Here is a 14,985-nt window from a genome sequence, read left to right as displayed (position 1 = left end):
TTTGGGCCATTTTTGAGCTAAAATCTGACATTTTAGAGTGAGAAAGATCTCCCTAGAGAGAGAAGGTGTTCCTCAATATTGTTCTTCAATTCTTGCTCAAATTTTGGAAGATTAAGAAGGAAAACTCACTAGGTCTTCATCCTAGAGGTAAGATTCTACACCCCAACCCTCAATTTCAAATTTTGTCTAGAAGTGGATAATTAGCAAGATAATATTTGGGATGAGAGTTGTTTATTTTACATGCATGTGTTATCAAAGAGGTGTAGGAAGATTGTTGAACTAAGCATGGTAAAGATTGAGTTGTGGGATGATGGAATCCTCCATAAAAGGACCTTGAAACTTTAATGCACACCTAGTGTTTGATAAAATGCTCAAATGAGCTAGAACCATGAGCATCTTCCTAATTTTGGTTCAATTTGTTATATTTCTGCAATAGATTGAAGTTGCTAGGAATTCCGGAACATTTTAGAGTTTAAGGAAGCTCGATTGAGGTATGTTGGCTAAACTCTTCTCTTAAAATTGAATCCCACGATATTCACATAAATTATGCAAATCCCGAGTGGTTCATTATAAAATTGGCTATTCCGAGTAAGATTGGGTTGAAAGATATATGTTCAACAAGTATCCCAAATGCTTTATTTATGTTATGTTATCAATTGAGGATGTGTTAAAATATGGGTTGTGCATTAATAATGTTTCGACTTCAAGTCAAGTTCAAACAAAGGCTATTATGCCAAATTTTGTGAAATATCTCGCTATGTACCTTAGACTCTAAATTGCTCACATATGTACTACACACCTTGATTTGAATTGTATTTGTTGTTGTTGATGATGATGATATTTGAAATTGAAAAGGTGAGCATGAAATACTAAATACGGCCAACGTGCCAAGAATAATTTTATAATTTTGGCCACTAGTGCCAATGAGATGAAAAGATGTAAAAGAAGTATGAAATGCGATGATTGATATAAAAATGTTGATGTCTCGAATAAGACAGCCTAGCCGATCGGGTCTTGATCGGACACCATACCGTACACATGGTGGTGATTGTGCTGGAAATTATAATTGAAATGGTGATTGTGGTCGATGTCCCTAATGGATAGCTTAGCCGATCGGGTCGTGATCAGACTCTGTGTTAAAGATGGTGGTATTGATATTGAGAGTAATTGTGGTTAATGTCTCTAATGAGATAGCCTAGCCGATCGGGTCGTAATCGGACTCCATGTTAAGAGTATGATAGTATTGGTATTGTGAATAATAGTATTGTGAATAATGGTATATCGATACTAAAAATCTCCCAATCTGAGATATGGAAATTAATTTGAACATTGTCTTGATCCTAAATTGAGGTTTGATGTTGATTAAGGCTTTCATTGATATTATGATATTCTTGTTTGTATTATTTATTTTATTGATAGGGTGTTTAGTTATACATACTAGTGCTATTCGACGGTACTAATGTCCCTTTTTTCGGGGGCGCTGCATCTTTAAATGGATGTAGGTGGTTCCACAGTAGGAGTTATTGATTAGTGATAGCTGTACACCTTCTTCCCAGCTGACTTGGTCAGCCCCACTTCATCCCGGGGTCATGAATCTTTTGTACTTTGTGTATTTTGTTTGAGGTATAGTCGGGGCCTTGTTGTCGGCATTATCATAGTACTCTTTTGTATCTATTAGAGGCTCCGTAGACATAGTGTGGGTTGTATATTGGTGTTGGGGAAGTCAAATTCGTTATGTTGTGTTTGAATTACTATTTCTACTTCAGATTATGAAAAAAAAGTGTGTGAAATTGAGACTTTAAATGAAGAAACTATTGGTAATGAATTGGTATTGTAGACATGATCACGTTTTTGTCTAATTAATGAAAATATATATTATCTTCATTCGTGGATGAGTTTGGGTAGAAGAAAAATTAACAGGCTTGCTCGGTCGGGTTCACTCGGTTGAGCATCGGTCGCGCTCCTCGGTTTTGGGGCGTGACAAAGGGGTTGTGCTGAAACAGTACTCATTAATCTTGCTTTCAAATGATGTCCTGTTGATGTATTCATAGAAGCACAATTGCAGTTGTAGCATCAATGAATACTTATGTATTTGTTCTGTATAAACCACAAAGCGTATCAAAATGTCCATTGGATCATGCAGTTGATGTTTCACTAATCCGAGCCTATTTATGGAACTTGCAAAATGTAGCAAACGAGTTAGGAAGAGTGGGTTGTAAGTGAGGGAGGAATGCTTTAGATGATGCATCTACTTTGAATTCCGTATTTGGTAATAATACAGGTGGATAAGAGCAAACTTTTGTTCATTGGTTGAAGCAGATGAATGATTCTAATGGAATGTTGTTGAAGCAGCTACAGTTGTTATAGAATGTTGGGTGAGTGATGTTTGACTGTTGAAGTCCTATTGTAATTGGTGTTGCTACTGCGAGTACTGTGATGGTGCTGATCTGCAGCATTTTGGTGAGAAGGAGTTGTGAAGCCACGGTTTTCTATTTCTTTCAGTGAACTGATGAGCCAATGTTGTCTGGTTCTTCTGAGGTTTAGGATGCCTTGTTGACTGTAATTGGTAGGTGCTTTTGACCATTGATGTATCCTCAGTAGATTGAGCATTGTAAATGCTGATACCACACACTTAGGATACCCCAAATGCCTAAGCACAGTAGAGGATAACATGCCCCTACGAAAAAGTACAGCTTGATTTTGCGGTGAGATGACACCATAGCACACCTTTTTATGCATGATGTTCTTAATGTGTTGATACTGTATAACATAAACTATTTGTTGAGCTTGTTTCAGTTTTAAAATCATTTTGTCATTTCCTGAAACTAAACAGCAGTATTCAAATGTCCACAACATGCACTAACTAGCAGTTGACAATCTTCAATCAGGTGCCCTTTGTCTTACAATCCTAACCCTCAGGTTGGGCATTTGTGCCTTATCTTGGTTGATCAGAGTCTTTCCTGCATTTGGTAAGTCATGAAATGATTGGAATGATGTTGTCCCTGCAAAATAGGAAGCTATGTTAGCTATAAAATCGGCCTCCCTATTGCCCTCTCTAAAGACATGTCGAAAGATCACGTTGAAATGAGCCTTCATGTCCTTAATCTTCTGCACTTCTGCCATAATACACCAAGGTATATCCCATTTCCCTTGACATATTTGTTGCCCTGCTCTCCACAAGTCATTAGCAATGGTGCATGATCTGATCCAATTCTAATCAAGTCCTCCACTTCAGTTGTTGGAAACAAATTCTGGAATTGCAAATTGACAAAGATCATGTCTAGTCTCTTAAAAATACACTCTTCATTAGGTCTCCCATTCCACCATGTGAATGGGCTTCCTTTATAATCTTGATCAAATAAACCACAGGAGTTAACACAGAAAGCAAAGTCCTCATATTCAGGAGGATGTACGGTAGCCCCCCTATCTTTTCATCTTCATGCAATATAACATTAAAGTCACCCCCACTAGCCAAGGTAATTCCATGTCACTTGCCATGTGATATAAGTTATCCCATAATTCCAATCTTTCAGTAGAAGAATACTTTGCATAAACAAAGGGCATCATAATGTGCTTCCCAATATTATGATGGAATACCTTAATTATAACTTGTTGAGCAGTGTCTGTCACCAACTCTCACTGTACCACAGCATCAAAGAACAATCATATCTTCCCATTCAAATTTGAGAAGAAAAATTCCATATTCAGTCTGCTTCTATATCTTTGTATGTGCCCTGAATTCTGAAAAGGCTCCATCAGTGCTATCACACAAAATTTGTGCTCCCTTTACATATTGATAACTCTTGGAAAGGCCTGCTGAGTATTGACAAACATAATGTTCCAAATTAATGTCTTGATCATCATTTAGTTTGTGATGCAGCCCTTTTGAGCAGGATCCTTTTTTGTTGAGGAATATCTTTGGTTTGGCCTTGTTTCCTTCCCTTTTTACCACTCTTATCTCCAGCTCTTGGAGATAAGTCTGCTTCCCTTACTACTTCCTTAAAGTTACCTGTTGTTAATTCATCCTCACCTTTTTTACATTTCTCATGATCTGTTGGTGAATTCTAAATATCCACTGGTGGAACATTGTGTGTTACTAGTTCATGTAGCACTTGTATAGGTGACCTTAAAGGAATGTTGAGCTAAATATGTAGGGGTTGCTCAGTTGCTGAATCACAAGCCATGGTACTTAGCTCAACTGCATCTGCTTGAAGAGGTATCATTGCATGTTATGGCTCAACTTCAGTTGCCTCCTCCATCATCATTGCAAGTTGCGCTCCAGTAATCAATGATTCTTGTAACATGCTGAGTTGCAGATCATGTATGTTATCCAGAGTAGGTTCCATTGTTGATTTGTGTGTTGAATTTAGTATTCCACTGAATGTCAGTTGATTTTCACCAACAATTTGGTGGGATGCCATCTCTGTTTCTCAAAGTATTTTTTCATCATCACCCCTAACCTACTCCCAGGATTTAACTGCTTCTCGTGAATCTTCAGCATTGGATAGTAGCTCTCCAGTTGTGATATGGTACACTATAGCAATGTTGTTAACTTTAGCTGCATGTTGTGGCTGTGTGATTTCACTTTGACCTTCCTCATTTAATCTTTTATTTGCCTCAGAATTGTATGCAAGCAGCTGTACTTCATCACCCCATAGTTGTGAGTCAATTCTAGTAGCTTCAGTAGATTTAGGTGAATCCACAAGGGTCTGAGAAGGTATCCCCTGGCAAGAATGATTGAGGGTCACATTAGGCATTTCATTGTATTTTCCAAAGCTCCTTAGAACCCAATCCACTATACTTTCTTTTGTAGATGCACCCTTAAACTTGTTGTTACTAGTATTAGGGCTCCTAGTATACTATGCATCCTTTGTAGTGTGGCTGAGATTATAAATAGGCCTTATCTGATGGTTCCCCTGAATATGATTGGAGTCTAATGTTTGCTGCATCTGCTGTGTGGTTTTGTTCGTGTTCTCTTCTGTGCTATCAGATTTATTACCCACAGGGTTATCATTTTGAGCAACCATATCTTTTTTCAGATTGTGCAGGCAGGTTACCATGTGAAGCAGCACTGCCATGTAAAACTTGAGGAAGATCCACCCCCTTTGGTTCCTCTAGTTGATTAAGAATAGGTACATCCTGATTATGCACTTTGCCTCCATTAGCTTTAGCATCAGTCATTTTTTGCTTGTGAATTGGGTCCTTCTGATTTTGCATAGTGGCTGGAGGAGCAGCTTGTTTATTGCTATTTATACCTGAGTTTTGGACTATTTTTGTCACTGGTGCATCAATAAATTGTTTAGTAGATTTTATGGATTTCTGCTATCTACTTCTTTGGTTGAAACCCCTGAAATGCTTCTTCTTTTGAGTCTGCCATTAGTCCTTGGAATGGTTATCCCTTGTTGGTTGTTAGACTGGTGCATTGGAATTTTCTATTGCTTACTCTGCCTCATTTTGGTCTGCCTCCACAATTTGTTGTTTTGAATGCTGAGTTATCTTCTGGTTCTGTAAGATCTGTTTCTGTTGAGGCTGTATTCTAGTTAGCCTTTCATTTCTGTTTGTTGCATGGTGGTTATTGTTGTTTGATGAATTTTCTAATGCTTTCCTTTTTTCTTCCTCATATCATTTCCTGACATAACAGTAGTAATCTTCATGGCCCAGGTGTCGACAGTGCAAGCAGTAAGGTGGAAGATCTTCATACATAACCTCCAACCAGTGCCCATCCCCATTGACATCCTGATCCTCATCAAATCAGGGCCATACATGATGAGGTCTGGCTTGTGTTAAGTCTACCTGCATCCTGACCTTAGCTACACTTCCCCTAGTTTTTTGCATTGATGCTAGGTCAAGATGCAGAACTTTACAAACTGATGATAACAACACTGAAAATACCTCCCTCTAGTAAAAGTGCCATGGAAGTTCAGGAATGACTATCCAAACTGGTACAATTGGAGTATCCTCATTAGGATTGAAGGTCGGAGTCCATGCTTGTAGTTCCATTCTTTGACCCTGAATGAACAAGAATTTTTTTGTCCAGATAGTTATGTGGTCATACTCATTGTCCAAGTCAATGTACACTATTTTAGTATTGAAGTGGTCTATTTTAACTCCTCCTTTGAGTTCAGTTTGAGATATGAAACTTCTTCTTATATGTTCCATTCTAGGCATTGTGTTGAAGAATCTTTCAACTATTGTAAACTAGCGTAATGATCCACGCTTCGCGCGGCGTTAACAAAAATCAAAATACAATAGAATCTTATTCTCATAATAATTTATGTAAATCATGAGTATGAATTTTAATAATAGTAATGTTAAAATCTAGGGATGTAAACCATCAGCCTTTCTCTCTCTCTTAAAATTTAATATTTTTTAATGTTAAAAAAGTATGTTATTGATACTTAATTCTGGTATCTAGATGATCTTTTTTTTGTTGTTATGTAATGGTGATTTGAGAGCTATTTTCATCTTTGGCATTTCGTAGAAATTGAATTTAGGGATTTTAGTTTCTGGAAGCTACTTTTATATATGTTACTGTATCAGAATTATGGGGCTCAGGTATTTAAATCAGAACATGAAGATAACAGAAATTGATTCTTGGTTAAATTATCTTTAATGTACCAATATCCAGTTAAAATATTATCTTGCGAGACCTGTTATAAAATAGATATAGTGATGGTTGGAAAGGAACATATTGTGGCAGCATAACATGAAACTTTAAGAAGGTTTCATACTCAAGAAACCATATATACAAAGTAAGGTTTTAGATTCAAAGAAGGTATTTCAAAATTTTGTTATATTTAAGATTCAAGTTTTTGCATATAGATTGACAAAATTTTAGAATCAAAGCCATGCCAGAAGAAAATTAATAGTACTACTAAATAGGCACCACTCAAAACTCATAATAATAAATCAAAAGAAATCATCTATTATTACATTTGCATACAAGTTAAATATTCATAACATGCCAGGGGGAGTAGCAAAATTCACCATCATGACAAATATATCACATAAAGTCCATATATTTGCATACACGTTAACCATTTCTGCTACAAAAAGCACTGACTATTTTATAAACCTTAGAGTTTCTCAAGCATCGCGTATATGAATTTATGGAATAGACCCTGACTTTCTTTCTTGTGGCTGTAAAATTCGTGACTTTTGATCTTTGAATTTTCAGCTTGAAGAGCAGAACTGCCTGATTTGAAGCAATACATTTGTAAATACTACATATTATTAATAAAGTGTCTTTAACAAAAGTGAGAGGCAACAATGTTGGCAAAGAAAGCTCAAAAGGCTACTTCAAAAAAGGGAAAATGAAAGTCCATATAAAAACTGTCAAAGTCATTTAAGGTGTAATGATTTAGGGGATCAATGAGGCAACTTTTGGACTTCTTAACACATAAATAAAATAGGTAAAAGAGAAAATAGAAAAAGGAAAAAAATAGATAAATATGTTTATTCGTCAAAGAGATTGACAATGATTATGCAAAATGAACGAAAAAAATATATAGATCATACAAACTAAAGAAAGATCTCATTCAAATTATAGCTTTAACTTTAAAAGTTGATACAAAAATAAAATATTAAGGAATAATGGATTAAAGAGAAAAGATTAATGAGAATAGTACCTAGGATGTTGAGATTGTAATACTCTTATTTTCTTTTCTTTTCTTTTCTTTTTTTTAAAAAAAAGGAAGAAATCAGTAAAACTTGTCAGGTATAGAAGGATCCAATAGCAAAGAATCACATAATAGTACATCGAAACTCCTAATCAAAATTAATCAAAATCTAATAATTAAATGTTCTATCCTTGAATATTTAACGGAAATGATAAACTAAAGGATAAAGTATGACTCAAAAAATAACATATAGTACTATTTATCAGCAAAAATTAGTCAACATTTAACATATTTCTGACATGCTCTCCTTGATGACTCTGCACCACTTTTTTCTATTACTAACAAATAGTAGATGTTTACAATTATACAATAATTTTCTTTAGGAACATCAAGATAGTACTATAGAAAGTAAGCCTGCAATTTAATCAGTATATAAGTGTGGATGAGAGAACATACTGACATAGAATTAGGCTTCACTAATATATGGTGTGATTTCTGGCGCCCAAAAGCATGAAATTTTCTAGCACTCCTGCAACGCTATTTTCATTAGTCACCATGCATTTTCCAAACACAATCATCAGTGAAAGTTTAGAATAAATTGCAAATCTACAACCAGATTGAGGCAACGTCAGCAAGCATCGGTTTTTTCTGCTATTTCAGATAGAGGACCTGGGCAATCCAAAAAGAACAACAAAATAAACCAATTAGGGAAAAGAAAACTATAGATGCTTAAACAATCAAATCCAAAGAAAAGAAAATTAAGCTTAAAACCAAGAATATACATACGTTCAAGAGCATTCTCTGGAATTTCATTGCAGGCAAGAGATGGTAGAATCTAAATGGTTGCTAACTTGCTGATAACTCTTCTACTCTGCATCGTCATCTTACAACTCTTCATTGCTTTTATTTATTAGCACACTAAATAAATAAGCTATTCCTATAAGAAAGGGAAAAAGAACCAAACAATGAGTGGAAAAAAATTAGATCTTGTCTAGGTAAATCAGGAGAAAATGCCATATTTTTATAATGTATGATACTAACCTTCCAAAGTTTAAGAAAACATTCAGCAAGTCAGAAAGGTGATGGTCTTCACCACCATGATACAGAAATCTGCTTTATCTCTTCAAAACTATGTGATAGATTTTGTAATACTTCAAAAATTTCCCAAGGAGAGAATAAATAAAAGAACCAGAAAGTAAAGAGAGTATTAACAGTGAAATGCAAGAAAGTACTGTACAACTACTCTTAGATTTACTCAGTAATTTCACTCTGGCTTTATTGATTTGCTAATGTATTAAACCTTAATAGTCATAATCATGGCCATCTTGGACTCAAAAGCTAGCCATCTTCCGGTATGCACCATAATCTTAATCAGATTAAATTTTGATCAAGAAATTGCTTTTCCTCTGCTTCTATTCTCATCCAAAAGTAGGCTTAAACAGAAGCCACAATGCCATACCTGTGCTTGAACCTTGAAAGATCATACCTTCAAATAAGTTCTATCGAAAAATAACTTTATTAACTTTTGAGTCAGAAATCAAGACTTCGCTTATGATTAGTGTAGATAGAATCCACAAAGCAAATAAATAGAGAATGAAAATAGGGTTTAAAGATAGAAACGATTAGGCAAGTTAATAAGGTCTTACCGTTACAAGGGATTTCGATCCCACTTGTTTTTATCCTTACTACTATATACCTGCAGATAATGCAATTAGACTAATGGAGTTGGAATGGCCATGATCCCCTTCTGAATTTGCTACTTTGCTTTCTGAATCCTTCCCCCTCTGTAATGGCAGTGAAAAACACCAGCAGCCAAGCATTCCACGGTGGAAAAGCAGTCGAAGAGACCGGCGAGAAGAAAAGGATAGGAAGAAGGCGACAGAGATCAAGAAGCAACGAATATGAGAAAGAAGATGAAGGGAATAGTTATAATTATAAAGACGTGACTTTTCAGTTATTGCAAAATAGTATGACTTTTGGGATTCTTAATGTATGCATAAATGGAAAAAATATGAAAAATATTAAAAATACGAGGAAAAAGATAAATGTAATCCTTGAACAAAGAGATATGCCACATCACCTTTTCCTAGGCCCTCCTTTATAGAAATATATAGATTGGCATCTGTTGGCTAGGGAGACCATGCAATCCTTCCTGGTAAACATTACAGTAGACTGGCCCTGTTTTGTGGTTATTCTGGGAGGTGTGAATTCTATTGGAGCTATTTTTGCAGTCTGCCTGGCTCTCAATTTTGTGGCTAAGGATTGGGTGATGGTAGGTGGTGATGGAGCAGGGTAGTTAGCTGATTTATTTGGCTTGACATTGATGTCTTTAGGATTGGGTGTTTCATTTGTTTTGGTTGCCTGAGTAAGGACCTTTTGGTCTGAGGTTGCAGGTTTTTTGCTAGCCTTGGGGTGGTTAGGTTTATCAAAATTTGCTGAGATCTTTGGGACAGTGTATGCTGGTTTTGAGGTTGTTGATTGTCTAATATGTTGTTCTTGTTGGGGATTTGCTGTATGAGTTATGTTTTGGGTGGGATGGGTAGTTTTAAACTGTTGTTGGGATGCTTGGGATGAGTATTCTCCCTTATCGGTAATATATGTTTCTACTGGTATTGTATCTTCCTTATCATTCGGACTTCTTGAAGGCATATTTTTTGGATAGCTTAGGGGATTGTTGTTTTCATTGTCAACGTTGGAGAGAGACAGGTCACATTGATTGACTGCAGCTTGAAGCTCATTGCTCTCAGTAGGAATATGGGCCTGCAACATATTCGCTGCTGAGGGTGACAACTTTTCAGCACTTTCTTTTGTTGATTGTTCTCGCAATTTCTCATGACGACTAATCTCAACATTATTTTGTAAAGCACAACTATTCATTTGTTCATTAAAATTGGCATCAAAATTGACCTTGACATTTCGTCGAACATAAGGCATAGTGGAGTTTGCATACATAGTGTTCTGTATTGTTATGATGAATTGTTCAATGTAATTGTTGTTTGAGGGTTTGGGATCAATATCCAGATCAATTGTAGTTGATTTATGTTGGATTTGAACAATTTGGACATTTGTATTCGCATGCGTGGCCAACATCTAGTTGATGCGTTGCTCATCTGGCCGTAGACGGGAATTCCTGTGGTGATGTTGTCTGAATCTTTGGGGGTTGATTGTAATTGATGTGTTGAGACATCTTCAAGGCCTTGAATCAGTCTATTTGACCCAGGGACGTTGAAGTGGATTTTGGCTCTCTCCTGGCAATTGTTTGGTGAGATGACAATTCCACCATTGTTGATTTCTGCAGCAGATGGGGAAGAATTGGATATGGGTGCCTACCTGGGGTTTGTGTGCATTGCTGATACGATATTATTGGGACTGGTTTGATGGTTTTTCACCACCGGACGAGGGATCGATGACCATAGTTGTCCGTCAATTTACTGTTTAAATAAATCGCCTATGTAGAGAGCATTAGGATTTTTTACATACTCCGATCTTGATCTTTGATTCTTGATTTTGATGTTTTTTTATGATATTTAGAGCTTTTGGATAAGTTTGGGTAATGTATTTGGACTTGTTGGAATGTTTGGACGGGGTCCCGAGGGGATCAGGTGAGTTTCAGGATGGTTTCAGACCATTTTTAGGCCCTTTTCAATAGCTGGTTTTTGGCTACAAGGGGTGTGAATCGCGATTGTGGACCTCTAGGATGCATTCACGAAGAGTAAATTGTTGTTTGGATCTAGTGAATCACGATCACGGTGGCCTTATCCGCATTCGCGCAAAAGAAATTTCTCATGTCACTGAGCTGATTTCCGGAGCTTATATCTTGCAATCTATAAGGAACTTGGAGATGATCGACAAATAAAAGTTGTAGCCCTTTGTGTTTAATTTTCAGAAAATTAGTCTGTTTGTCATTTTGAGTTTTGTACAGAATGTTATGGCCATTATACTATAGGCTACCTGGAAGAGTTGACCAAGTTTGTTCGAATTTATTCATCGCGATCGCGGAGGTTCTTGTTACATCTCGCATTTCGTACGTTAAAGTTTTGTCATAAGTTAATCGACATAAGCTCGGGAATGAGATTATTTTTGAGGTTATAAGTATTTATGTTATTTGTAACAAGTGATAAGTGAGTGCCGTGAAGATTAGAGGGTAAACAAATCAAAGAATGAGTATTCGTTGAAGTTTGTCAATTTGGGATAAAATACTGTCCAAGCTGTAATACTCCATATTTATGGACTAGTGCCATACAAGGTACCACATAACCATGATAGTAAGGTATATGAAATGTATTAGTATTCAAGTAAATTGTGCGCTAGAATTAATTATGTGAATAATTGATTAATTATGGGAATAATATGGGAAAATAAGGAAATAATTATGGTACTAAATAGGATTAAGTGGATAAGAATTTTTAATGGGCTGCTACATGGCATTAAGTTGGCCAAGGGTGGCACCAATGTGCATAGATGAGTCATAGCACTTGATGTGCCTTGTTTACACGTGAAAGTGCAAGATATATCCCTTAAGCCTTCATGTTATTCTTCTTTGGCAATTTGAGATATAGAAAGGATGTTGAAATCTCTTTCCTTCTATTGTTGGAGATTCTCTTACTTTAGAACATAGCCAAAAATGTACACACATGATACTCCATATGTTCAACAACATGAAGTATGCCATGATCATAAGAAGTGCTTAGTTCTTGTTCAAAGATTTAGAAGGAGCAAAAGTTGTTCTTGGCAAGCTCAAGTAAAAGTGTTTGATAAATTCGTCAAGTAAGGTATGTTAAGGAGATCCTTTCTTTCCTTTTGGAATGATCCATATGATACAAACGAAACGAGCAAACGCACAACTTTCATAAATGTCTCTATTCATAGAAGCACTAGGGGTGCCTATGTTCTTGAATTCCCATGTGTCTTATTATTATATCTTTTGTTCATGGGTCTTAGAAAAATATGTGGTTGATAAAATTTATCCGGAAGCATATTGATCTTATGACATTCCGAGAAATCTTATTGACTTACTTCTTATGCATTTCATTCATTTATACATGTACATTGACCCATGATCAGACGGCGTTATATACGTGTATATTATATGTATATGGGATATAGGAAAAGGTTACGGCGTTATATACGCTCCACCATCTGATCAGTTGGTATACGTTGATGATTTCCCCCACAGAGGCTGAGATGATATGATGCGATGCCCTCAGAGGCTTGATGATGTTATGTACACATATACCTACGCATGATACCACATTTATACGCACAGGCATGACTTTATAAATATTTTATGATTCACAAAGTTATTTAGACTTACAGGTGGATTCCTTTACTCCATGTTTCTTTTATGTCTTTTATGTACTGGTTTTCATGCCTTACATACTCGGTACATTATTCGTACTAACGCCCTTATTTCCTAGGGCCTGCGTTTCATGCCCGCAGGTGCAGGTAGACAGGCTAACGGTCCCCCTTTTTAGGATTCTTGATCAGCAAGAGTTGGTGTGCTCCACTTGATTCGGAGTTGTTATTAGTTTTGGTACGCTAGTTTTGTATGTAGATATGGGTACAACGGGGCCCAGTCCCGTCCTTCATACAGTTGTACACTCTATCAGAGGTTTGTAGATAGTCATGTATAGTTGGATAGTATGTGGCCTTGTCGGCTTCTAGTTTTGGATATATAGTTGTCTATAGCAGCCTTGTCGGCTCGCCCTACCGTATTCCGCATGTATATGTATATATGTCTTTTGGACATGTTTTCCTCACGTATGTTATTCACATGATTCAGTAATTTATTGACAGGTGTTATTCATGACCTGCCCTTAATTCATGTTTATATCTTAGACGCATGCTTAGGGGTGTTCGACGGGTAGGACTCGGCACTAGTCATGGCCTATCGGTTTGGGTCGTGATAAAAATGGTATTAGAGAAGTTATGTCCTAGGGTTGTCTACAGACCATATCTAGTAGAGTCTTGTTTATGAGTGTGTTGTGCACCATATTTAAAAATAGGAGGCTACAGGACAAAGAGGATGCTATCCTCCTTTCTTATCTTAGGTCGTGCGATATAAGGATTCATTTCCCTAACGATATGTTATGTTTTCAGCGATGCCTAAGAAGGCTACAGCTACCTAAAAGGGAAAGTTTGTGGCTGATGAGACTACTAGTCGAGCGCCACGAGCAGGGCTCGAGGAGAGTCTCATAGTGAGATTCCATCTCAAACTTCACATACCCCGCCCTCTCCAGAGGAGCTCCAAGGGGCACCAGCTCCAGCGCCTTCCCCTGCACGCTCATCTCCTCAGTCAGATGCACTGGGGCAGGATATGAGAGATGCTATTCAGCTATTGACTCGATTAGTAGCCGCACAATCTCAGCGTTAGGAAGTAGGTATTGGTCATGCAGATAGGGCCATCAGTGCGAGGGTTCATGATTTCATTAATTTGGACCCTCCGGTATTCACTGGAGCAGATCCAAACGAGAACCCTCAGGTATTTATCGATAGGATGCAGAGGACTTTGAGGGTAATGAAGGCCACTGCGACTGAGTCAGTTGAGCTAGCTTCCTATAAACTTCAGGATGTTGCAGTAAATTGGTACGAGTCTTGGGAGTTGTCCAGAGGTGAGGATGCCCCTCTAGTGGTATGGCATGAGTTTACGGAGGGTTTTCTTCGCCATTATCTGCCACCAGAGCTTAGATGGGCTAGAGTTGATAGGTTTTTGACCCTTCGGCAGGGTAATATGAGTGTTCGAGAATACAGCCTTCAGTTTGATTGTTTGGCTAGGTATGCTCCCACTATTGTAGCTAAAATGGAGGATCAGGTTCACCGGTTCGTGATGGGGTTGGAGCCGCACCTGCTTAACAAATATATGTCGGTCTTACTTCAGCCATGCATGGATATTTCTCATATTCAGGCATACGCTCAGGGTGTAGAGGATCATAAGCAGAAGTAGAGGGCCAATCGTGTGTATGATAGGGGCCAGAGTAAGAGAGCGAGATCTGCGGGTCCTTCTGGTGAGTTTCGAGGTGGTCAGAGATAACAATACCCGAGGTATCCAGCCCAGCCATCGACAAGCGCACCCCCTCAGTTTGCCGGTAGGAGATTTGATCGTTCTACAAATTCAGGGCCTAGTTAGAATTCCAGGGCCTCAAGTTCTCAGTATAGGGGTGAGTCAAGTCAGATGAGGCCGCCCTTGCCATGATGTGCTCAGTGTGGTAAGCAGCATGCCGGGCAGTGTTGTAAGGGGTTGGGTGTTTGTTATACTTGTGGTTATCCAGGCCATATTATGAGAGATTGTCCGATAAGAGGTTGTGCAAGCATAGTTTAGCCAGCGGGCTCTGTAGCTGGTTCGTCATCATCAGTATGCCCCCCTGGG

General features: G+C 37.6%; 1 protein-coding gene across 3 annotated transcripts; it reads right to left on the bottom strand.

Moving 5' to 3' along the window:
- Window positions 1–6,902: 6,902 nt before the first annotated feature.
- Window positions 6,903–10,847, bottom strand: LOC107798602 (uncharacterized). 3 transcript variants are annotated; one of them, XM_016621617.2, is made up of 5 exons: window positions 9,700–10,847; window positions 8,406–9,403; window positions 8,233–8,288; window positions 8,080–8,148; window positions 6,903–7,195 (listed from the first exon to the last, which is right to left on the bottom strand). In XM_016621617.2, the coding sequence occupies exons 1-2, from the start codon at window positions 10,707–10,709 to the stop codon at window positions 9,376–9,378; spliced, it is 1,038 nt and encodes a 345-aa protein (XP_016477103.2). In that variant the 5' UTR covers window positions 10,710–10,847; the 3' UTR covers window positions 6,903–7,195; window positions 8,080–8,148; window positions 8,233–8,288; window positions 8,406–9,375. The 3 variants fall into 3 exon arrangements, with proteins under 3 accessions (XP_016477103.2, XP_016477104.2, XP_016477106.2); XM_016621618.2 differs by having other exon boundaries at window positions 6,975–7,195; window positions 8,076–8,148; XM_016621620.2 differs by having other exon boundaries at window positions 6,975–7,191.
- Window positions 10,848–14,985: the final 4,138 nt, after the last annotated feature.

This window comes from Nicotiana tabacum, chromosome 12 (assembly GCF_000715075.1).
Source record: "Nicotiana tabacum cultivar K326 chromosome 12, ASM71507v2, whole genome shotgun sequence".
Taxonomy (NCBI): domain Eukaryota; kingdom Viridiplantae; phylum Streptophyta; class Magnoliopsida; order Solanales; family Solanaceae; genus Nicotiana; species Nicotiana tabacum.
This window is presented reverse-complemented; position numbering and strand designations above follow the sequence as displayed.